We start from the raw sequence: 26,623 nt of genomic DNA on the forward strand, positions 1-26,623 counted from the left end.
AACAAATCTTCCTACTGGTGATTTTTAAGAATCTTTAGCCATTGGCTGGTCGAATATATCCTGACAGAGAGGCTGTGACTGGCAGTGTCCCTTGTCTGGCAGAACACTGTATCACGAGGTTTCTTTCTGAGGAAATGTGGCAACATTGCCACCATTTCAAGAGCCCTAACAGAGGGCAGTAATGTTGACATGAGTTTTTTTCTGGATGTTATACAGATGACAAGAACTCCACAGAAGCTAAGAAAACAGGGACATCTTTCCCAAATAAAACTTTCCTTTGCTGGCACCATCAAGTTAAACAATAAAATGCTCCGTGTTCTAAAAGAACATCAGTCTTGATTATCAACCCATAGAGAACTCTGTACTGGCAAATTTTCTGGATGAACCCAGCATCATGTAGGTACAAATCAGAGCCAGGTTAAAATACAAAGAGCGTCGCTGAGGTACAATATGCAGGAGCCCTTGACATGACAGCCATGCTAATATTATTAGATGCTTATTTTTGAAGGTGTGTTATACTATAAAATTCTGTCCTGTGATCATCTTCAAGCCGATGTATAAGCTTTGCTGTGCATTGCTACTGCTGTCACTTTGAAGAAAGTGGCTGTTGCCATGGTAGGATTTTTACCAGAGCCTGAAGAGATCACAGAATAAAATGATGAAAGGAACTAAAATAAAGGGTGAAATGCATGAAATTCCAGTGTTTTCCTCAGCTTGATAAAGATCTGCTTGGTTAGTGAAATGGTTGATATACTTATTCTGCAGAGCAAGTTATTTAGAAGTCCAGGCTGAGAACAGGTTACCGTGCTTTTCAGGAATAGACTTCATCCTAATCCTGCACTCCAAGATACAGAGGTAGTAAGGTCAGTCTGTTTTTGAATGGGAGAAAACAAGAAAGCGTTCAACAGCCAATTACTCTTCTTTATTGGTAATATTAGTGTAGTGCTTTAGACCAGGACTTGGACTGTATCAGGTGTTCTACCTGAAAAAAGTATTTCATGCCCCAAAGGCCTTATATTTTCAATAGAAAACATGAGACAGTAAGCAGACACAGAAGGGAAATGGGTGAGTACAATATAAATGAGACAGCGATACCTTTGTCTAGCAGGCAGCAGTATCAACAGACCAATTTCCTAACCAGAGATAATTGGTGTCATCATATTTCTGAAGACTGATTGAGAGAAAACAATGAGGTACAAATTGTTCTTCATTAAATATCCACATAACTAAGCACAATATGAAAGAAGGCATTAAGAAACTTGTTTGGAAAAAAATAATGAGCGATTAAATCTTCATGGACTGATCAAAGGTGAGAGTCAAAAACTTAACAGCTAATGAGAGACAGGACACTAAGTCGGAAAGGAGTACAAAGTCTTGGAAATCAAACCAAGGTTTTGCTGGATGTGGCAAAAAAGAAAGGAAGATCACATGGACATACTGTAAGACAGGCAGACTAGAGAGAAGTAATCTTTAAATTGCTCTGAATGTATAAAAAAGGGGCAAAGCAGCATCTGTGAATGTCAGAAGGAAAGGATATCAGAGTAACCGTAGCATAAAATAATGACAGCTTGGTCAGCCATTTTAGCAAAGCGGATAAAATGAGAACCCATATAAAAATAAGCATGCAGAACAAGCCAGCACCATTCAGCCCATCACCTGGATGCCCAAGCATCCTACCTGAAGAGGACACTAGCTTTCTGGCTTGATAACAGGAAGGACTTACATCCCACAGGGTTGAACTAGAGTTAATTAATAACGAACAGTTGTGCAGAAAGACTGGTATAATCACCTTAGTGACTAATAATATTAATTAGTGATTAAAGCGATCTTCTTAGTGATCATCAGAGCGAGCTTGAAGTGATTGCTCAGCCACAGGAAATCATTAGAGGAGAGATGCCAACTCTAGATTGTGTAGAGTGGCCATGTAGTTTTTCAAATGTCAACACCGACAAAGATCCTGCAAGTCAAACGTCTGTATATTACTTGGGACATGAAGCCCTGAATTGTTGACTAAAGCTTTTACATGCCAATGTGCTACAAGTAAGGTGGCAGAAAAAAATTCTGTTGGTAGTATACCTAGTATAGTTGGTAGTATACCTGTTGGTAATATACCCAGGTATATTAATCAGAAGTATTGGAAAATAAGGAAAAGTACAGAGATTTGAGGTGGTGAACAATACCTTTGGCATAGGTTTGTTGGATTTTGGGGGGGGTGGTTTGTTTTTTTTTTTTGTTTTCCTCTCCAAGAGAACAAAGAGTGTTGCTCTGCTCTAGCTGTTTTCTATATATCAGGCAGGCAGGATTTGCTCTGAATGAAGATGGATCTCAGTAGCTTGTTCATACAGGAAAAATAATATTGAAAACAAGATTTAAAGCTTTAAACACTTATTTGGTGATACGTTTCTTAAAGCAGGACAATAACCCCTGCGCCAGTAGAACATACAAAACATATTTCGGGTCTAAACCCAGCAAATTAACAGAACGTTTGTTTACCAGTTATCTATGTGAAAATAGCTCAAAATGCAGATAACACACAACCAAATTTAAATGGATACTATGGTATACTTTGATTGAGACTATCTACTTCTCTGCTCAGTAAATTGAGGCAAAAAGAAAAAATAAATTTGGACAAAGAACCCTACATAGAACCCTCTGTTTCAAAGAGGTTTGGTAAAAATAACACACCCCGCATTTAAGCAAAATAAATGAATTAAAACGTATCTTGTTACTATTACACATTCCTGCTAACAAGCACTGGAAATGGGCGAGCAACAACTATAACAAAAACTAGAGGTGCTGGACACTGTCCAGACAGGAACAACTCTATGATGTTGCAGTCAAGACAGGGTGATTCGGAAAACAAGCATTCAAGGATGTTCATATTGTGAAACCAAGAAAATGCACCTTGAATCTTGTCTCTCCAGAGAATAATATACAGTTTGTTCTGCAAAAATAACACGAGTGCTCATTTCTGAGGGAAATGTTTCTTCACAAGTAACTCAGTGTTTAAAACAAACAAATGCTTAACTTATCGTAGAATCATGAAGGTTGGAAGAGACCTTCAAGATCATCTGGTCCAACCATCACCCCACTGCCAATATTGCCCACTAAACTATTCTGCCTGTGAGCTAGGAAAATAATTCTCCTATATAAATAATGGACTGAACAGGCTCTGCTAGCAAAACAAACAAAAACACAAACAAAACAGTCTCCACCCTATGGAGTGAGGGCAAAAGTGCATCTGTAATAGCTCACAAAGAGTCAAATCCACAGAAGGTAAAGTGACTTGTTTTACGGTGCTGGTCCCTCCTCCTCCTTCTTGCTATGTGCTCTGTTCCTACAGAATTGCTCTCCCCCCAATTTCTCGTCCATTTTTACCATCCCTTATGAATATTTCCTATCTTTTTAAGCATTTATTAGCTTCTTTCCTAGCTATTCTTCACACTCACAATTCTATGCTTTCACATTTTCCCCACCTTGTTACATTTTTTTCTGTAAGCAGTGCAGAACAACTCAAGTTCTATGCCATAAATAAATACCACCACTAGCTGTAGTGATCCAGTCTGAATTACTATTAACTGAAATGGCTTCAAACTGACAAGATTACACTTTTTGTGTTATGCTGCAATCAAAGCTTCAGTGTGGATTTTTGCCAATCTCAGCCCATACTGGCAGAACTTCACACTAGGATCTTGGTATTCACTCAGGCGTGTGCAGTACTTTCCTTAGCGGCAGTATGTTGTCACACAACAGGATTTCTCCCAAATTAGATACCCGAAAAGTTTAATCTTGATAATAGGTTAATATACTGGCACTCAGGCAAGGAGGAGCTAAAGTCATTTCAGGTTCCAGACAGAACCTCTGAAAGGCCTCACATACATGGCACGATCAGAGCCAACGCCAATTCCCATTTTTCCCAGTCATAACCCAAGTTAAATAGGGCTACTTTTTTTTTTTTAGTTTAAAATCATAAAGATGAATCCTGATTCAGCCTGAGATGTTTTATTGTTACGCTGTCAAAGGATTTTCTTGTATAATATCATTCCTATGAACAACAAATATAAGGTTTCCAAAGCCAAAATTGAATATACATACATATATATATATATATAATTTAAACACTCAATTCAAAAGCTGGGAGCTTCGAATGGAAAATCTGATCTTGAGTTCAGCTCAATAATAATTTGTATTCGTGATCTAATAAACATGCGTCATGAAGGCGTCCATCTCAGGGAAATAATTTAATAGAACACTGTAAACATGATAATGTTTCTGTCTTGTGACTATGCAGAAAGAAATTAAAAAAGAAGATACCAGTCAGAGCTAGCAAATGCACTCGACATGTAGCAGCGTACTGCGAAGGACTTACGGACAAAAACAAAGCTTGTTTCTGCAGGCAGAAGTCTTGCATTACCATGAGACACTCCAAGTACTGCACACAGAAGACACTTGAGCACACGGGTTAGGGGAAGTGCTAAAGGTGAAGATGGCTGTGTTACTGACAGGCACGTCTAGATTCACGCAGAATTTTAGGAATAGAGGGTCAACAGCACTTTTATAGGTGAAAGTAAGGACAAAGTTGGAGGCAGGAAAAGGTAGACAGACAGTAATGATGTAATGTGATATACAGAGCAAAAAATACTTTGAAAGTATATAATAATTTAGGATTTAGAAGAAATTTCTTGGAGCAAATACAAAAATATGAAGATAACTTGCAAAGGCGGCTAAAAATGAGAGATGAAGGTGAGAACTGATAAAAAAAAAATGGGTTACATATGTCCTCAAAAGAAAAAAAACAGCAACACATAACAGCATAAAAACCAGAACAACAATAAATGTTGTTAAGAAAAAAAATGTAACCAAGCTGCTAAGCAAGGACTCGGGGAGGCCACTGAAGAACAAGAGTGGAAATTTAGTGACAGATGATGCTGATATATTGCTGACACCCTGAATGATTTTTTTTGTCTCACAATCCACAAGTGAAGCTGAAGGTCACAGAACAGCGTGGAATAAATTTTCCAGTGGGAAAGTGAAATATGAACATGTCTTATGATCACCTCAAGGTCAACAATTAGGAACTCAGCATAATTAAAACATGACAAAGTGGTAGGTACAAATGAGTGATATCCCACAGAAAGCAACTCGGTGTTAAAGAAAAAAAAGAAAAGCTGTCAGTTCTAAATAGGAGAGGATTACAGTCATGTTAACACCATCTAAAAACATTTTCGCTGAAGTTAAAAAAAAGGATGTGGCTATAATTCTGAAGCCATCCTCTGGCAGGAAGAGAAGAACTGGAAACAGTAACTAGGGCTGTGTAATAGGTCAAACATTTGATAAAGCATCAGTAGAAATAGAAAAAAGAGAAAAAAAAAGTGAAATGATGACAATAATTAAAAATAACTAAATAAAATCTACAGAACTCCCTTCCTCTACTTCCATGACGCCCACTAAAGGTAACTAGGCAGCCAGTCGGGTGTCAGTAGGCCTTCTGCCTCGTGATACTGCCCTGGAAAACTCACAGATCTGCACACTTCTGCACACACAAACTGAAAAGTCGCAGAGGCTCCAGTCATTCCTGTAGCCACAAGAAACACGCTGACAGAGGAACAATGCTCAGAGCATCTAAGTAAGGCATTAGTAAAACCTGATGTAAGTTGAGGTAGCACGCGATTGCTCAGCTTGAGACATACTTCAGTTCTGCACACACCGATTTTGTTTCTCTGCAACTTCAAACTGGGGAAAAATGGCATTTTATAGCAACAGGACTCAAAGCAGGAGAAGAAAATGCAGCAAAGAGATTCTGTGCTCTGAGGATTTGATATAGAACTGGAGCTTATACCAGTCTTACATTAGACCAATGAAAGTCATTAATGTATACAAGGCAAGGGAAAAAGCAGTGATCGATGCTTAGCAGCTTGCAAATTCAAAGGCCAGAAATATGGATTTAAAAGTGACAGACAATTAATTTGTAATGTGAATATTTACTTACAAAATACTATCAGCAAATTCAGATGGTCTAACAAAGAGGATAGATTTTAAGATGAATCAGAAATTGATCTGATTCGATAACTGAAAGATGAAGAATTGCTGAATGTTTTAAATTGTGTTTTTTCGTTTGTTTTTTAACATTGCAGTATCACAAATGTAATTTCTTCTTCACAGCTGCCACTTACCTAGGTTCCACTTTCTCCTAGACCGTTAGTAGAAGGGCCTCAAAAGACATATTTTAAAGAACAGTTTTCAGTAATACTGACAGATAGCGCAAACACCAATGGCTGATGCTGCATGCAACCTTTGAAACAGGTCATATATGTAGTACAGCATACATGTTGGTGGTGACTACAGTTAAAGTTGCTTTGAAATGTGCACATAAAAAGGACTGGAATGTCTCTCCTCTTTAATGACTGAATTTCTTTTCCAAATTTGGATCTGTTTTTCTTAATTTAAAAAATATATAAATAAATCCCCCAAACTGTTACATAGTTTCTAAGCAAAATACTTGCCAAGTAACATTTCAAAATGTTTTTTCTTGAACTTCTGCCTTGTCTCCCTGACATTTGGGTGGCAATTATCTAAACATTGTCTTCACAGACTATGGACTTTCCACTTCTAGAGAGTTATCACAAATTTAATAACCACAATACTGAAAAAAAAAGAAAACCTCAAAAGTTAGTTCTGGCATTCATCACAATCACACTTTTGGTTCATTTAAATAACAAGAGCTACTTAAACTCTTCAGGAATTTAAGACTTCTCATGTACTTTCCTTCCCTGACGTATCAGCCACATTGAGTGCAGGGACCCTGAGGAATCAAAGAATATAAACAGAATGTAAAAAGGGATAATAAACTAGAGAAGTATAATGAAACTGACAGAACAAACATAGCTTGGAGAACACAATGGGAAGAAACATAAAATGTCAGCATCAAAATTAGCAGACACCTATGAGGAAGAAATACCGGGCTTGATGTTCATACTCAACAGCCATCTCAAATTGAAAATGATTCACCTTTACTTGGTAATTATCTATATCTTTCCATTCTTAATTTCTAAAATGCTTTAGTAACACTGTACATTGCAAATATCCTTAGTAAAACCTGTGCAGTACTATGCTTTAAGAAGTACACATATATATTGAAGTTACTTCTACCAGTATCTTGTAAGGTTTGTCTCATTTTAAAAGGAACTATATTGCCTACCACAATTTCTGTCACTTAATTCTTTACCAGTTGAATCCAGCATGTTTCCCATAAACAGAACCCTTGCAAAAGCCTGAAATTAACAAGTCATCTTATTCATTTTTGTAGAATATTGACCTACATCATCTGGTCTTGCACAATTTCCCTGGGAACAACAAAATCAATTACGTATCTTCTCAACCAACTACAATTCACTTGATTTTTTCTTTATCTTTCCCCAATGTGGGTGGTCACACTGACTTCTATCTCACATAAGCAACTGCTGTTAAGGAGCATCTGCAAATCCTCATCTCGGAGCTGTTACGTGCCTGCAGATCACTCGTATTGCATCCCCCATTAGAAAAGCAGTATGAACTCAGACTGAGTACAAGTCCTGTTTGCCCCCACGTTACACGACTTTAGGACCCCACAAGTCTCTCTAGCTACAGGACAGCACTGCAGAGACAAAGTGATGGAGATTCATTGCTGGATATGGTCACACAGTTGTACACAAGCTGTAACCTTCCACACTCTTGTTTCTGGAAAAAGTCTGTCCCAAGGATCTCCTGACTCTTGACATTGGGACTAAGTGCCCACCCACAATGCAGGTATGCTATTTTAAAAAGCCTGAAAATGCTTTATTTTCTCTCTCACATGCATACATATATTTATCCATTCACATTTTATGTATTTATACTGGTGACTGTGCAATTTATACATATAAACACATAAGTGTATATATGTATAAATGTCTGCGCATGTCCATATAAACATCCATACATACAACACAAAGCCAAAATTAGTTGAGGAGAAATTCTGTATGCGTTTCACACAGCCATTCACAATTTAGTCCTTGCAGAATAATATGCATTTCACAACAAATATACAAAAATAAAACACCGCTGTTTTGGAGAAGAGAAGAGCTCTTACCTGCTTTACCACTGTCACGGTTCCAGGTGCCATGGTAACTACAGAAGCAACGGCAGTGGCATCGTGGGTTTCCGAACCCAACTCAATGATTTGCTGCAGGATGTTTACAGCCGTTGGATCAAGTCTTTCACCTTATCAGAAAGACAGCAAGCATAAGATCATTACCGTAAAACAGCTCTGAGGGGATGTGAATCTATGTGCCAGAGACACTCTTTCCCCTCGTGCTTTAACCCTGATTCACAGTTCTGCCTATAAATTTCAAACGGCTCGATAACCTGACACTTTAATAATAGATCTATGGGAGGAAAGTATTCACAAAACAAATTTGCCAGAGGATTGCATGAATCAGCAAGTGAAACCACACTGCTCATTTTTATGCCTATTTGAAAAAGATCTAGAGGAATACATTGATTAAACAAACAACAGGTACAACTCATAGCAGGGACTGTGAGTTAGGAAGCTGAGAGACTTCCTAATTGAAATTCAGAACTGAAGAATGTTTGCTTGCTTTATTTTTTTCCTATATAACTGCCTTCAGACAATCTACTACTGTTTTTTATGCCTAGAGGGAATATGCCAGAAGAGTGTCCTAAATTGGATGAATTCAAGTAAATCATTCTACTTTGAAAATTACAGCCTCATGTTTAAAGTTATGTATGGTACATGCCAGGATCTTGCTTACATTAATTTAAATATATAATAGCTTAAGACAATTTTCTCCAGATATTTTTACTCATTTGGAATTCTCACTGATTATAGTAAAATAATACACACAAATTGTTAGTAGCATAACTGAACTGCAATGTGCTTGGAAATTCTGATAAAAATGGGAGCTTGAGAAACATACCTGTAGTATGAACAATAAAGTTCACAATTGTAAAATGCAATCTTCTGATAGCCACTGCATTTACTCATACATTCAAAATATATGAACACTGATTCTAGTCTCTGATGTTTTAATACTCTCAGAAACGTGAACATTTTTCTTCTTTTCTTCTAGTTTTTCTTATTCCCGACTTAGTAATCATGATCTAAATCCTCTCTTGTTCTTATTCAATGTGATACTGAAACAGCTTACTCTGTTTTCTGCATCATTAGAATTAAGTTTCTTAGTACTGTCCTAGGAACATGGTAAATGAGCTATTCCACTGTGTCACTTCTGCAGGCTGGCTGACTTAAGCAGGAAGAAAAATGATAGCAAGGGAATTGCCATTAGATACACACCATCTACTTTGCCAAGACAGCTGATTTCACAATATATTCAATAATACAAGCAGGAAATTCCACACATCTAATAATAAAGTGCAAAGTAGAGTGTGATAAGTATTAATGACTTAAGGACACAGAAATTCATAAGCAATGGTCACTTCTCATTACTTACCCTTGAAGACAAAATATAAAACCCCCAGAAATAAGTTCTGGATGACAAATTTCATCTTTTTTAACAGTTTCACAGGATATCACATATTACCCAGTATACTGAAAAGAATGAGATATTTATGAAAAAAGATATATTTGGTATTCCAACCCCCCAAACAGGTAATTTACCATTTTCAGAAGTATATCTAAGGTTCTGCAATGCAGCTACAGCAGCTTGGGTGCCTTGAACGTCTTCTCCAGCCTCTGTGATATGGAGATACTGAGTGGATGCTTCTTCAGAAACTTCGGCAGTTAACTTGAAAACAAAACCAAGTCAATGCATGGATAATCAGAGAAGCATAGAATTGCAATTTTTTTTAGCAAATTAGAGAACAACTGAAGTTATGAGTTCAAAGGAATGAATTTTGGACATTAATTATTGTAACAAGAGTTATAGAAATCAAGGGTGAAACAGAATTCATGAGAAACGTTATCTAGAAGTTGGGATATCACCTTAAAGTTTTATTCTTCGAGATTTTTCCCCAAGAGTTGTTTTCAACACACTAAATGATCTTGACTTCATTTCTGTTGCATAGTTATTTTATACCTAATAACAGACTTCTGCTGTGTCATGATCTAATAAGGACATTTTGGGCAAAATTAGTCTAATTCTTGTCTTTGACTTGTCTTTGCAGATCTGGTAAAATGCTTCTTACATTTGAAAATGGCATTTTATTTTAGAAAAAAAATATCTTTTCCATAACCATGTTTTTTCAGGACAAGCTGTTTACATCTACTTCTCCCCCGATGGGACTTTTTTATTTATAGCAGTTCCAATAGCAGAGACAGGCTCAAATCCTTGGGGCCCTCTTACTTTTTCATGTTTGGGCATCAACTGGGAAGGTGGACGTAGAACAGTTTGTGAAATGCAAATGGATGCATTTTAAAATACTTGCCCTTTCATCTTTGAATAACTGTCCGTACAGAACCTACTGTGATAGTTTTGAGGATTTTACCCTCTGTTCATGGATACTGAAGAACTGTTGAACACAAACTTGCAGGATGGCACTTCCAAATCAGGCATTATGCTTATGCTTAGGGCTAGACGGCCTGAAATCCAGAATGGGTCTTAAACTGTGGAGATCAGACAACTGCAACTGACTTCTGGATTTCCCTGTCGCTGGACACCAACAACAGCCTAATCAGGCAATGGCATACTCAGCATGCTAACTGGGATTTTTAATATAAGATCTGGATAATTCTGTGATTTTGTCACAGCTTCTGCATCTATGCTCAACCTTGCTTTATTAGAGTAACAGTTTTCATTTTAAAACAAATTGCTACCCATGTTACAGCTTAAAATGTTATGGCTGGTTAAGGTAGCAGCATTACCCCACCCGAACTGAGAAAATCCAGGTGGTGGTTTGATTGTTTTATTGTTTTGCTTTGTTTTCCTGACCTAACTTCTAAAGTCTAATTTCAATTTTTTAAGCTCTGATCTTAATCATTGATACTGTGACTCCGACATGCTTTGGACTGAATCCAGAAGCACAGAATAAATGGTGGAAGACTTCCTCTCTATAATAACCGTTTAATATAATCAAATATTTCATATAATATCATTTTTAGCTTATTCACTTACAAATTCAGGTCTAACATTCTAGTCTAACATTGTCTGGACCAAATCATAAGCTTCTTTCATTAATTCAATATAACCTCACAGCTCTGGGCATCTTTGACTTAACATCAGTGAGTATTTGGCATATAGTAAAGGAAGTAAGTTTTTCAGTTTTATGATTTTTTGCTAAATTTTTCAGTCTTTGTGCAGCAAACAGAGGACTAGAGCCCTCCCTATACAGAAATAAGCACTTACAACATCGTTAATCCTACCAGTTATGAAAGCAGTCAAGATTAACAGTGACAGCAGTGTATGTATTCAAAATGGAGCTAAGAGACCACATGACTTCCTGATCTTAAATAGAGTTGAGAACACATTTTTGAATATTTTTTAACTTTCTCTCCATAACTTTTTAAAATCTTAGGGCCAAAGCCATGGCAACTTTGCTTTACCTCCCACTTTGTCTCCCCATCGTGTTCCACCAGCTTCATTCCATGCTTGTTCTTAAGATGTCTGTTGAACTCCCATTTTGTACCATAAACAAAACTGCAAACAGGACACTTAATGCCACCTACAAGGAAACAAAAATAAATTCATTTGGTTATTCTTATATTAAGTACTTTTCAAGGCAGTAAAGACACATTTCATTTGACTCCATCCCTACTAAGCCACACAACTGTAATTCAATAAGCTTTGCTTTCACCATCAGTCCAACATTCAAGAAGAGGAACAAACAAACAAGCAAGCAAGCAAACAAAAAACAATGAAGTAGGTGTACAATGTTTAAAAGACAATTTTGGATGATGGAATTTTGGTAATAGAGGGAGTCTGGAGCAACTCACCTATCTGGAAAGTTTTAGCAATCCTGCATCCCTGCCTGCACACCTCCCTGTGATGGATGCAAAGTTGCAGGAATGCTCTTCCCATCTTTCCCTGCCTCTACACCTCTCTGCATAGGGAACCCCTACCACAGACCAATTAGAAAGAAGGAGCAGGAACATACAGCTACCTGCATCAGTCTGAGATACTGCCTCATTTCTGTAATTAGGTCCACATAAAAAGTATTGGTTTCAAGTCTATGGAGCTAGATGTTAAAGCATGCCAGAATGCAACAGAAAGTACTTAAATTGGAAAGTAAATAATAACTTATCTCCTGGGCAAGAGCTTGTGCTTGCTAGCTGTTGCTTTGCTAACAAAAGCCATTCTAGAAGTGGCACAGGCATTAGAAAGGGAAAAGCTTTTCCAATGAATGACAACGTACTAAGTTTGATCAACCTCAGCCCATTCTTCGGTTTGGTCACAAGCAAACTCACTGTAAAAACAAGGGATGTTTCAGCCTGTGCAGAATCATTCCCACACTCGTGATTCTGCTTGAAACTCAGACTAAGCAGCACTCACAGAGATGAGTCCAAGTTTCCAAGGAAAACGTCTGTGGAGACCAAGGGTTCCTACGACTTATGTTCTGCTTCAGGTCCAACACAAACAAAGCCTATCACAAGTATTAAATGAATATAAACAAATACTTTGGTACTCTGAATACTCTTTTATTTCAAATCACAGAGTTCCTTAGAGACTGTTTTAAATATTTGCTCCATTACACGTTGTTGCAGCTTCAAATGTAAATTGCATGCATATTCAAAAAATCTAGAGGACTGGGGTCTCTTGAAGTTTTAGGTTTAAAAATTGGTTCCCTGGTTTCTTACAAAGCCCTGGTCTGCTGGCTTTCAGGATGCAGCCCCAAACTATAGCACAATTGTACTCTTTCAATAAGCGCTGGTATATTTTTTTTGCAAGTGCTTATAAACAGCAGTGAAACCTTAATATTTAACATGCACAGCAGAGAAATACTTTAGTGGTTTTGGAAAAAAAAAAAAAAAAAGTACCTCCTTGAAGATCCTTGTTCTAGCTTTCTCAAGTTTCAAGCAAACATTAAATTTCCTGGCATGTTGTTAAAGCAAACCAACAAGAGTTAACAACCTGCCATCTGCACCCAACTATCTTTGCTTTTTCAGGTTTCTGCTGTTTATGTTAACATATAGAACTGTAAACCTAGGTTTTCTGTTTACCTACAAAGTGATAAATGGCATGAGTTTAGCACAATGATTAATGAGTATGCAGCATTATGGGTTAAACAAAAAAGCAAAACAAACAAACAAACAAAAAACACAAAAACTGAGCATGATGAAATCGTAAGTGTTCAGATTTATACACTAGATTAAAAAGCCTCTACTTCTTTTTCTTATGGAAGTCATTTGGTCAAATGTCAGATCTTGGTTTCTGCACCAGATGGCAAGTGATGACTCTTACCCATCACGTTCAAATGCTTCAAACATACTCGCATAAGCTGGTTATAAACCAAGTTCTCACTGCACATAGTCTTTTATGAATAAGGCAATTAGAAAATTTCTTCGTTTTACAGTAATGGAAATTTACCATTTGGCATTCTACCAGGTGAAAAGAAACTTTCTATTTTGGTAAAACAGAAGATAACTACCCTCTGTTACGAGGGTGTTTCCACTGACACTTATTATTCCTCTAGGATTTCCAGTCTTTGCTCTCCCTCGAGTGCAAGTCTTCACCAAACTTCACTATTACAGCAGATGCCCAATACTCTGTCTCTGAACAATACTAATAAAATTTCTCTGTTAGTGAGCTTAAAACTCTGCAGTTCACAAAAGCAAAATACCTTGGTTCAGATTAGGACAAAGATATTATCGGTTAGAGAAAATGAAACAAAATACTCATTCCACGCTAATCTGTATTATTAGCAAAAACACCGTTGTAAAAGAGAGGACTTGCCCACATCATTTGATACTGGAACTATTATAACAATACACCAGACTAATTAAAGCTGCAACTTTTGTCACTGTGACTTTAATTAAAGAACAACTATGGAAGCACAGAGTCAAACTGATAATATATAACTCTATATCAGAGAATTGCTATCAAAGCTCAGGAAAATTAATTTTCACACAATTCTTTAAAATTAATTGGGAACGTATAGAGAGCCAATAAATGACACACCTTATCTACTTTTCATACCAAATCTGATGTCTGTAACACAGCAATGCACACAAATATTATACAGCTCATGCCCAACATTTTCTTAAGACAGCTGCTATTGTCTGCTAGAGTGGTGACAGTGGTGCAATAGAACACAGAGGCCACAAATGGATCATACGTATGTACTGCACAAGTTGCTGCGTGAACAAAAGCAGAAAAAGCATCTTCCAGAGCATGCAAAGCAAGGGATGGCAGTGAAATTAAGTTACAAGCAAATAAACAATTTGTAGAAAAAAATGTATGTGACTGGCCCAGTACTGGAGAACAAATTGAACTAAAAAAGGAAGCTAACAAATGAGAAAGTTAGTAGGGGAAAATAGTAAGGGAATGCCCAGTTATTCCCTATGCAGATTGTATCAAATTCTTATAGTATATATTTTTCTTTATTATTTTAAAATACCAAAATAAATGTCATTTTCATAGACTTTCTTAAAAAACAAACACAACAAAACAAAACAAACAAAAAAAAAAAAATCACCACCACCAACAAAACAAACAGAAAACCAACCAACCAACCAAGAAAGCCAACAAAAAAAAAACAAACCACCACCACCAAGGAATTTTTCTGATCCTAATCTCTAACATAAACCCAGAAGAGCAATACTACTGCCTGTCCCTTGCAAGACAGTTGCTCATAGCAGCCTGTTCCCTCTTCTGTTCTTTGAGCACTCGAGGAATCTAGAGCAGAATCCAGCAGTTTACACTCCTGTAGGTGTTTCCAGTCAAGGTATTTGGAATGTCTGCAATGCAGTCAGTCATAAACCAGGTGATGAGAGTGGAAAATAAAAGATGAGCACATCTGAGACAATTCACTCTGGGCTCAGTAATTTAGAAGAGGCAGAACACAAAAAGATGAATAGGGATAGACAGTTTTCATTAGGTGCTAATCTTTGTTAGTTTCCCTTCTCAATTTGTTTCCAAACCCATTTATTTGCTGGTTCTCCTGCCTTTTCTTGTTTGTCTGCAGTCCTTTAATTTCAAAGGACTTGTTTGATACTGGCTCTGAATGGTCTTTTTCCCCTTATAGGAATACATGAATAATTTTTCCAAATTGCTTTCAGGTCTATGAATATGGTAAATTGAAACTTGATAGAGGCTAGTTGGGCAGCACGGTTGCAGCAACTGCTGACCCAAGCAACTCAGAAACACACACCTTGTCATTCTGTATAATACGTCCGCATTGATCTATTTGTGCTGCGAGCCAGATTCAGAAAATCTTATCCCAAAATTAGGAAAATTTTTTATTAACTTCAATAGCATTCATGTATATCAACTCCAAATGCAAATCCCAACTCAGTCTCCCAAAAGGAACATTCTTTTCCCCAGTGTGATACCAAGACATTTTAGAAAAAAAAAAAACAAACATCTTTCTACATTCTGATAAGAAGTCTGCAGGTCTCCCGTTTTTATTTTTAGTCCACAGGTAACACTCCACACAATGGGTCACATATTAGGGAATGGAGCCGGCAAGGGTGGTTGCATGGGGGCAAAGTGCAGCCACTAGTATGGCTTTCTTCATGACAGAGCCATGGTAAGAAGCACAGGCTCATTAGCTACTACATGAGTTTGAAGCCCCTTTATTGACCACACACAGCAGGTCGATATCTGGGAAGCAAGCACAGCACTAGTGGTAGTACAAGAAACGTGAATGCTCTGTAAGGAAAGGAAGAGAAAGAAGGATGCAAAGTCAAAGATGACAACGTCTACCACAGAAAAAATTAAAGGCTGTTCCCTTTAAGCTCATTCCAATGTCTTCATTATTAGAAGATTCCTGCATTCTCAACTTTAATTCTTTTCCACTGAAATGAAAAAATTGTATTTTCGGAAGTGCAGTTATCTGGCTCCCAAAGGGGAAAGGAAAAGTTAATCAGTATATGATTAATTTTATTTGTTCAAAAACATTGCTAATACAAAATTAAGGATCGTATTTATAGAATTCAATCTACGGACAAATAATTCCTTTTACTGCTCAGAAATTCGACAAGTTAAACAAAGTTCTGGATATTGCAGAGTTCTGCTTTCACCAGCCCTACTACAGAACAGTGACTTTGCGTACCGACCACGTAACTATTACACCTTTGAAACAACTGCAGGTTCTCTGCTGACCTTCGCTGCCTGTGAAAATAATTGCAAAATTCTACAACACACTTCTGCTCAGAAATTGATAGACAAAGATGTACAATAGGTTATTTCTGGTTTCAGAATTCCTGAAAAATTCTTCTGTTTTTTGTTAAAAAGAAATAAAATAGGAAAAACACCTTCTAAAGAAGCAAAGTAATAAAATTAACTCTAATAAACACTAAAATATTTTCAACACAATTTTATATTTAATTTGGCTTTATATCCTCAACACCAGGCACTAGAACCAAAGAAGTTTTGTGCTTCATGAACCGCTCAGTACATTTTACACTCAGAAAAGTATCTGACTGCAGAGTCAATTGTTTGCTTTGGTTCATCTGGCCAGTGTAAAGCAGCAAAACTACTTAAGGGAATCAGACAAGCAGCAAGTTTTCTTTACCTGCACTCAGACACTGCAAGGAATGAGTTTCAGAATTACTAGAAAGTCGTAATGATTTATAATGTAACACGCAATAAAGAGGAACGTACATCCTGCAAAAGCTTATATTTAAATCAAGTTTGCTTCAGCAAAAAACAATAACGAGTCCTATATAGGGGGGCTATACCTTGTTGGAGAAGGGCTTCTGCTGCAGGCTCCCCAGAACCTACATTTACATACTCTTCATTAGGATGCTTTCTGTTGTAATGCCTCTTCAAGGACCCAGATATGTTGCAGGAATAATGGCAGTGTGCACAACGGAAAGGCTAGGAGCAAAAAGGAAAACATTAGAAAGCATTTCTTGACTTCTTCAGCAAATAGGTCTAAGCTGCGATGTTTAGATCCAAAGAAACCCTGCTGATTTCCAGATCGGGCATTTTCCATGGAGACCTTCCAAAATTCAATGTAAATGGAAGTTGTAAATAAATCTTACCTAGAATTTAGTGCTTGCCATTATATGTAAGGCACCACGTATTCTCAGGATTACAAGATTAGTACTCTTCATAATTCAATAAACTGCGTATTTTCATAATTGATGATCTGACCATGCAGAGACTTTTGACTACAAGTAAATGACTCAGCTGCCGTGAGCAAAGTAACTCTTGTCTGAAAAGGGGGAGTGAAAGAACTAAAATAAATGAAGGTACAACGTGACTGTACACCCAAGCTGATTTAACAGACACCCACAGCTGACAAAGTTGATCTCTTCCCTTTCTTTTACTGCTGTCTTCAATTTAACTGCTTGCCTTTCACTGGATTTCACGTTTGTACCACAACTTAGAATCATAGAAGCACAGAATCATTCAGGTTGGAAAAGCCCTCTAAGATCAGCTGGTCCAACCTCTAACCTAGCACTGACAAGCAGTACTGACTTGGTGGTACGAATTACGTTTTGGGACCTAAATTAATTAATTTTTAAGAACATGTCTCCCTTCAACTGACAGCGACAGACATTGCTAAAGAAAACATTATGGAAAATAAGCCCTTGTGCCTAAAGCTAGCTTTTGAGGAGCTACTGAGTGAGCCAGGTAACTGTTTCAGGAAGCTGGGCAGAACCATTTGAGGCCTGAAACAGAACGTGGACATGGACTTCGGGGAAAGTAAAGTTCCTCAGAATGGGCTGCAAAATGCTTCATGCACAGCAACCAGACCCACCCAACGCTAGTCATCAAAAAACAGCTGGTACAGGAATGCCTATTAAGAAGCTGAACAACATGCAGTCTTTTATGCTATCTGGAAGGCAACTAAGTACGATTACTTCGCACAGTTCACCTGAGTACAGAGTATGAAATATCATGACAAGAAACAAACATATGGGGAAATCCCATCTGTGGCAGAGAAATCTCCCCAAGACCTCTATTATTGCCCATGACTATTCCGGTTTCACCATTTTCTGCAACTTTCACAAGTGTCTCCGAGCCCTACTGGAAAAGGGCTGTTTTCTGGATGTCCTGTCGATTCCTTTGAGCTGCATGATAACTGGTGCAACAGCAGCAACTTCACTGCACTACTACTATCTACAGTGCAAACTGATGGAGCTTGACAGTCACAAAAAATTGCTAAAATGTCAAATGACAATATTCTTGACAATAAAAACTATCTGAATGTATCTTACAAAACTGCCCAATATCGATATTGCAATAAATCTGTCTAAAAGAATGAGTGCCAGAATATGAGAACGGTAAAAAAAGGACATGCACATATCACTACCCGGTATGGTTTTCAGCAGTTACAATGCATCTACATATAGAGAAATTAATGAATGATATATCTGAATGGAACTTCTTTATCTGAAATGCTGCCAGCAATTTTAATATTTGTGAGAATACACTAAATGATGAAGTGTATGTTGATTAGAAATGCTCTTTTCAAAAGAGGTTTTAAAAAAACCACTTGACTAAAGGTACACTAAATGCTGAGAGCCACGCAAATTACATTTTTTTAACTGACCAAAAAAATGTACTGAAGTCATGTAACAGCAACACTTTTAATAATGTGACAAGCATTAGTAAATGGTATATATGAACAACAACAACAAAAAAGGTAATATTACCAAATCTTTACATTGTTTTATATTAATGCAGCATTTTTATTTTGAACTATTCCTCCCTTGTAGCATTTAGCTGCTTCTGAGTATCTTTTAACTAACTTAGTCTCCATTGCCTTTCAGTTTCACATACCGTAACCTAAACACCTTCTTATCTAATTTGTTTTCTCTCTGGTTATCCACATCTACTCTACTACTTTTTATGTCACTCTGCATCTGCACTTCTTTCTAACTACATCAAGATGTCACTTTTTCTTCAGATTCTGCGTAAGTACTGACTGGGTGTTCACCAGAAGAATGTTTGAGCCATTTCCTCTCCCAAGCAAAGGAAAATCTCTTGTGACCTGCTTTGGTTTAACTGAAATGAAATCAAAAAGTTCTATACAACGTGATGATCTGTAGACCGGAAAAGCAGCAGAACAATAGCCACCAAGATCTCATCTATCTTTAAACGTACACATAAAGAAAACCCAAAATCCAATCCATTTCAATTCCTCAGATACCTAAATTTAAATTGAACCAATCAAATGTTGATAATTGCTTTTTAAATACACGTTATTTTTCTTCCAGTACATCTTGAAGTGAAGTAGCCAGAAACATGAGTACATGTGCTACTTGGCATTCTGAACTCCGGCTATCAGCCGTAACTCACTGTCCAGTTAGAAAAAACAATGCTCAGACAATTAACAAACTAACTTCTTTTTTTTTTGTCTCTGCAGCTCTGGAATTCACTTTTGTGAGTGTCCTGATATCCAGACTCTCTAGAGGTACCTGTGAATCACCAGGGCCTTGTGACTCTAGCGACACAGAGCTTGGAAATAGGCTGGATTAAATTATCATTAGGTCACATCACTACTGACATACCTTGTTGAGTTTGATATGCATGCAAGCAACTATCCCAGAAGGAGGCAAAATGTTACTAAGAGACAGTTTTTTAACTCCTTTTCAGCGTTTTGCAGTTCTCTTAATAATGCATTGAATAGCCGCATTTTAATGCTGCAAAGAGGCGCTGGGTCAACAGTTCTAAAACCTATCCTGAGGTCAGAACCATCAGTGTTTCAAGAGTTGCATTATGAGTACTTTCATCTCATTAGCCATTAAAAAGACTAATGTGTATGTCCATCTATGAAAAAATATTTTAAATAAAGGATACAATTATACAGTAAAACCACATACTTAAGAAAGAAAAAGTATTTGTTCAAAATTTGTTATCTCTCTGGATGACTTGCTTCATTTTCTTATTTGTCTTGTCTTCCAAAATTCAAGCCATGAATCAAAAGACTGTCTTCCTTTCTGCCTTATGGAGGAATGGTTGAAGGGTACTCTCTACAGAAGCAAACTAATTTGTCAGATAATGAAAAATGTTGCATATCAAAATAATATGACGTTTTCTATACGAAATATGTTCATTGCCAAGATAAAATGTTATATTAAAATGAACATTTTCATATATACAAAATATTGGATTTTTCTGGAAAAGAAACTCGTATCATTTCTGTTTTCTGAATATAACATTTCACAATTCATTACATCAAGACCTATCATGCTGAGAACCAATATGAAATTTGGAAGTAAAACCATACTACAGTTTATTAATAAAAAATGTATCTCTCATCTGAACGCTTCACAGAAACATTAACAATCTTCAAAATTCTTTCCAAGACACATTTCAGATAAATGGGGTGCTTTAAAATTAATTCTGTTCAATTTTCTTCAAGTATATGAACTCATCTACAGCACATGAGACTGGCAAACTTTCAGAGATTAAGGTGTGCAACAAACAGTGACGGATGGGATTTACTTTCCTACTTCCCCAGGACATTTTTAGGTATATATGAGATTAGATATCTCAAAGAATGACAGTCAGAAAAAGACAGTGATGTTTGTTTTATATTGCAAAACTTACATAAGTTTGGCAAGTAAAGATTCTAAATATAAATTGTCTATGAACAAAAATCTATCACAGAAGTCTGAATATAAAGGCAAAATTCCTAAAATATTAATATATATATATATTTAATTAATAAATTACATAATAATTACATTAGTAATTGTGACCAGGGAGGAAAATGTGCTAATTTTAAAACTGTTGCCTGAATTTCCATATATTTCCAAATGTTATCAATAACCATGATTAATATGTTTTGTTACCTTGAAAGAGACATGTTGTTCCATATGACGGAGGAGCTGTGGCTTTTGCGCAGCTGTATAGTCACACACTGTACATTTAAACTGCTTTCCTGAAATGGGAGTAGAAAAAACAGAATCACTTTATTTAATTTTCCAAAATCTCCTGGTTATATTTCCTCATAAAGATGATTTCCAAAATAAACGCTACTCTAAGTCTGGCAGCTGTTCTCCAAAATTTTGGTTATATTTTGGGCTAAGAGCAGTAAGGAAGAAAAAAGACGTGAGTGTCATCTTCAAATTATAAGCATTAATTAGTCCAGATGCTCCTGGAATAGTCTCCTGGGGGAAAAAGAGAAAGAATCACTACAGCAGAGCCTAAATGGAAGAAGGAAATCGAGGATTTACAACTGCAGGCACCTTTATTTTGCTACTCTTAAAGCAGCTTTGTAAATCTTTAAAACACCAGTGTTTGGTCATGCGTTTACCCTACTTCTGTCTCCGGCACTGAGTTGTTACGATTCAAATACACTGAAATTTTCTCAGTTTTCTCTGCATGCTTTCTTGGTGTATTTCTGGTAGGGTATGACATGACACATTATTTTTACCACAAGATTTCCTTATATATTGAGCTCTACTCTTCCAATAATGATTCAAATGACTTTAGAAGCGATTTCTACACAGGCTTAAGGAGAAGTAAAATGTGTCATAGAATGAAATAGGATTAATACAGCAAATAATACAGAAGCCTTGTGTTCCCACCTTTCACTTTTGCTTACACAGTTTTAAAAACAACGGGCACAAGTTGCTCTAGTAGCAGCAGATTGAATGATGCCTGCTTGCCTTGTTCATTATGACATTTTGTCCTTTCTCATCTAAATCTCTGCAGTAACCCTCAGTCTCACATACAGTCCTACAAGGCAAGAGAGAGCACATACTGGGATTAGCTCACACCTCCTATGTGGTGACTTGCAGCTACCAAACAGAAGGGAGAACAGCCAAATTCTGTCACCTGTCCCTGCAGTGCTAATTCATATTTCTTTATTTTACAAGGGTGCATATTTCCTTAAAATGTATGGATTTAAAATAATGATGGAAGTTCTTCTCTACTGAATGAATCGATTAAAAAGCAGTGGACAGGAAGTCCAAAGACAACTGGTGCACATTTGCACAAACATTGCTCCTACAGATACCAAGCTATAAAGTCGCAGAAAGATTTGAGATGCTGTTTCTCAAGTACTTTTCAGACTGAAAGTCTGAGCTGTAAGCAGGTCTTCCAGAGAACACAACACAATTAAACAGTCAATGTAATTTGAAGGTTGCTTGGTGAAAAAAACATTAATTCAGTTCAGAAGTGTAACCCAAAGAAAGGTGCTTCTTTAAGTTCTATAGAGAAGACTACAGTGTTCTATGTTGCATTCATAGTATATTTTAAATTTGTTTATGACCTGCCAAGTCAGGCTTCAATACTGCAGGTAGTGCTCTCCGACCTGAAACAGCAGCAACAAAAAGGAAGAACAAGAACTGGAATTTCAGCTACTGAAAGCTGATGGTCAGAACATTGAGTCTAAAATAAAGTCAACATTTTTAACAGGGGGCATGATTAACGTCTAAGACAATTTCCTCAAAATCGGATGCCCTGTCACATGAAGTCTTTCAATCAAGTCTGCTTAGCTATTCCTAATAAAATGTATTACAACCCCGCTGAAATGCGATGCCAAATTATTAGATTAAATTATGGCCTGTATTCTGCAAGATACCAGACTGTGTGATCGTAAGAGACGGCTTTTGGCCTTGAAATCGTTACTCTAACAGGAAAGAATTCTGACATTTTCAAGAAACATCTGTTGCTGTTTGTGGCTCTGCAAAGAGTGAAACTCTCAAACATAAAACCATGCTGTAGGTTCCCCTTACATTCCCACCCAAATCTTTTTTCCATTTCGATTTAAAATAACAAAATCTCTCTCCTTTCACTGTCTTGCTTTCATACTCTCTTTCTCTGTGTTTTAAGATTGTATCAGTCCTACTATGTCCAGCCAAATTACAAGCTGTACGAAATACAGACAGACTGCATTCTTTTCTTAAATGTCCATGGATGGCAAACTCTATTTGATCAAAGCAGAACAAGTATGTGTTAAAGCTAGCCAAAAAGCAAAAGAAGCAAAAGGAAGGATGAAGAAGTATTACCTCGCAGAGCTCAGGTTTCTTTAAATTCTGAATCTTGCTCAAAAAATTGAAAGTGTTTTATACTGAGCGTGAAAGCTTCCATAAACATAGCTAAGAAAAGCCTTGATACAATTTCTGATATCTAATTAAAATAATGAAAACCAGTATTTCTGGTTTATTTTTAATCACAACCGGTAATAAGCCTGGACTGCAGAATTGTTTTCTATCATGTCACCCTCGAGAGAAATAAAATAGACAGAAAACTACTTTATATTCCACCGGTTAAATTGACTTTGCAGGGCTGATATTTGAACCAAAATTGCCTAGACTCGTAAGTCAGGAAGACAAGCGTCATAAACAGCAGAAACATCTTTCGAATTCATTTATTTGTGAAATAACTGAAGAACACTAGATGCGTGCTAGTAAGAAGTTTTGAAGTGCTGTCACTGTGCAAGGAGACACCGGGCAAAGAGAAACTGTCAGCATTCAAGCGGCTGAAATTCACTTGACAAATCATACAGTACACTCCTGGTGACAAATGTTGCCTTATTTTTAACAAGTGTTTGAAATACACGAAGGGTTCACTGGGGTGGGCTTAGGGTAGAAAATGACTCTACAGCTCCATAGGTAGTGGAATCTGTCCCCATGTGGAGCCAGTGCAAAATGCATTTTCCAAAGGTAAGAGGAATTCCTGGAGCACTGCATTTGTACCAGTCAAAGAGGGAGGCGCAGCAACAAGGAACCTGCACTCACCTCGGCTATTACAGCCGATGACGAGCTGAAGCCAGTTTAAAAAAGCTCGAGGTATTACCTCGAGAGTCAAGGCTTCGGCCTGACCTAGCAGTAAATGATCGGAGAATACAGCTCCTTGCATGCACGCAAACGTTGGAAAAAGCTTCACACCTTTAAACCCAAGACTAACTCCTGCACTACTCCAGTGCTATTCTTACCAGTGCCAAATTTCCAAAGCAGCCTCAGCTGAACTACAGTAATTACTTACACATCTATAAACCTGTTCAAGAAACAGAACTAACAGGTAAAAGCAAATACAATGTTCATTACCGAGTTTCACTATTTGGATATGAGAGATGGAGAAAACAAAACAGAAAGGTTTTGAAATAAAACTCCATGTGGGGATTTTTTTTTTGATTTTTTTTTTTTTACAGCACCATAGGAAGAGATCTTTGATCGTGCTCCAGCTTTCCTTTTTTATTCAAATACAGCTTGCTCTCTCCTCCTGCCAGGAATCAGCGAAAGATTCAATAAGTGAACCCGCTGATTCCTGCATATGTAATTTATACATATGTGCAAAATCTGCATGCCACTGACCAAGTTACTTGAAAATACTAAAGTGCTTTTTGAATAAGGAAGGATTTACTGACTTGGTAATACTATACATGCTTTCTAAAATATGTATCATAGTAATGTAAACAAAAACATCTCTTCTGCTAGTATTATATACATTGATAAAAGTGTACATAAAATTAAATAAGTATCATTGGAGCAAAAACTTCAAATAAATTCTAAGAATGTAACAGGGAGCATGCGTGCTTATGTGAAAGGTCAGTGCTAGAGAACAGGCACAAATTTTATGAAAAAGAATTTAAATGACACGGTCAATAAAGAATGGAAATAGGTTTTAAAAGGTTGCATGAGTAACAAAGACTAAGGTACAAAGTCATAATGAAGGTCAGCACAACTTCTCCTGCTAAATCATTTAGCTCAGTTTGAAAATCACAGCGGAATACAGCACTGTTGTGTCCCAAATTCTGAAATAAAGGACAATGCTTTCTTCAGGATTTGCATCTCAATTTTTTCTGTTATTATAACAGAAATATTAAAATCACTGAGCAAATGCATATGCTGTGCATGTGTTTATTAGAAATATATGCCCAAACTTGCCACTCGCTAGACCCGGGAACACACAGCTGCAGTAGCCTTTCCTCTGTTGGGCTACTGGATTTGGCAGCTCCTAATAATATTCTCCCAGAAGAAAGTAAAACTAACCACGGAATTATTTGTATTTTCAAATGTCTATTGAGATCAACAGTGCTCTGAAAGGATACAGAAGGATGTAAAGCCACAGCAAAAATTTCAGGGAATTTCAGAGACAGTCATCTTTCACAGAAATTAATTTTGAAAACTTTTTGAATTATGACACGAACAGAAGTATCTCCTGGAAATAAACAAACTTTTTAAGTAGCGCTCAGTGTTCAAATGAAGAAAGCTTATAAGGTCCTACAGTACAGGCAGTATTTATTGCCCTAAAACAAACTTGGGTTTAATAAACATGCACTTACCATCAGCAGTATGAAGGAGTTTATGGCTCTTCAAAGTGCCTTTTGATTTGAACTTTTTCCCACACATATCACAGAGGTGCGTCTTCTCAGTGCTGTGACGGTTCATGTGTGCTTTCAAGTTACTCTTGCTGCGAGTGGCGTACTCACAGAGAGAACATTTGAAGGGTTTGACACCTGAAGAGAAAAAACGCACTATGAAACAAGCTGTACATTTTGATGAGAGGGTAGACATTGCCCTGAAAGAAAGAGAGAAATTTCAGACTGCATGAGCAACATAGGCAATGAGGTCAACAGTTTAAAATTTGAACGTTGACATTTTAAAATTCGGATGTTGACAAGGGGTGCCATCCTGAAGGGCCTTGTCAGGCTTAAGTAGTGTGCCTGTGCAAACCTCATGAGCGACAACAAGGCCAAGTGCGAGGTCCTGCAACTGGGCCGGGGCAATCCCAAGCACAAATACAGGCTGGGCAGAGAACGGATTGAGCAGCAGCCCTGAGGAGAAGGACCTGGGACTGTTGGTTGATGAGAAGCTCAAAATAGAATCATAGAATTATTCAGGTTGGAAAAGACCTCTACGATCATCTAGCGCAACCTTTAACCTAGTACTACAGTCCACTGCTATACCATGCTACTTAGTTCTAAATCTACACATTTCCTGAAGACCTCCAGGGATGGTGACATGAGCCACCAATGTGCACTTGCAGCCCAGAAAGCCAGTCGTGTCCTGAGCTGCATCAAAAGCAGCATGGCCAGCAGGATGAAGGAGGTGATCATCCCCATCTACTTCGCTCCTGTGAGACCCACCTGCAGCCCTGCATTCAGCTCTGGGGCCCCCAGAACAAGAAGGACATGGACATAGTAAAAACAAGTCCAGAGGAGGGCCATCAAGACGATCAAGAGCACCTCCCCTAGGAAGACAGGCTGAGGAAGTTGGGGCTGTTCAGCCTGGAGAAGACTCTGGGGAGACCTTACAGAGGCCTTCCAGTACCTAAAGGGGGCTACAGGAAAGCTGGGGAGGGACTCTTTGTCAGGGGGTGTAGGGATAGGACATGGGGGGAATGGCTTTAAACTAAAATATAGTACATTTAGATTAGGTGTAACAAATTCTTTCCTCAGATGGTGGTGAGGCCCTGGCACAGGCTGTCCAGAGAAGCTGTGGGTGCCCCATCCCTGGAGGTGTTTAAGGCCAGGCTGGATGGGGCTTTGGGCAACCTGGTCTGGTGGCAAGGGTGCCTGCCCGTGGCAGGGGGGTTGGAATTAAATGTTTTGTAAGGTCCCT

At 37.5% G+C, this 26,623-nt stretch overlaps 1 protein-coding gene across 10 annotated transcripts in view; it reads right to left on the minus strand.

Moving 5' to 3' along the window:
* Positions 1–26,623, minus strand: part of ZFAT (zinc finger and AT-hook domain containing) — a 102,714-nt gene that overhangs the window by 18,645 nt on the left and 57,446 nt on the right. For 5 of the 10 annotated variants that reach the window (XR_010828827.1, XR_010828828.1, XR_010828829.1 and 2 more), the window contains exons 10-15: positions 25,345–25,518; positions 20,903–20,991; positions 16,832–16,970; positions 11,537–11,655; positions 9,656–9,782; positions 8,108–8,238 (exon numbers count right to left, since the gene is read on the minus strand). Coding sequence is in view for 4 of the 10 variants with exons in the window: in XM_066990764.1 (XP_066846865.1) it covers positions 8,108–8,238; positions 9,656–9,782; positions 11,537–11,655; positions 16,832–16,970; positions 20,903–20,991; positions 25,345–25,518 (779 nt within the window). In the remaining 6 variants the exon portion in view is untranslated. The other 5 variants (XR_010828830.1, XR_010828831.1, XR_010828832.1 and 2 more) reach the window with 5 other exon arrangements.

The sequence above is a fragment of the Anser cygnoides genome, chromosome 2 (genome assembly GCF_040182565.1).
Source record: "Anser cygnoides isolate HZ-2024a breed goose chromosome 2, Taihu_goose_T2T_genome, whole genome shotgun sequence".
NCBI lineage: Eukaryota > Metazoa > Chordata > Aves > Anseriformes > Anatidae > Anser > Anser cygnoides.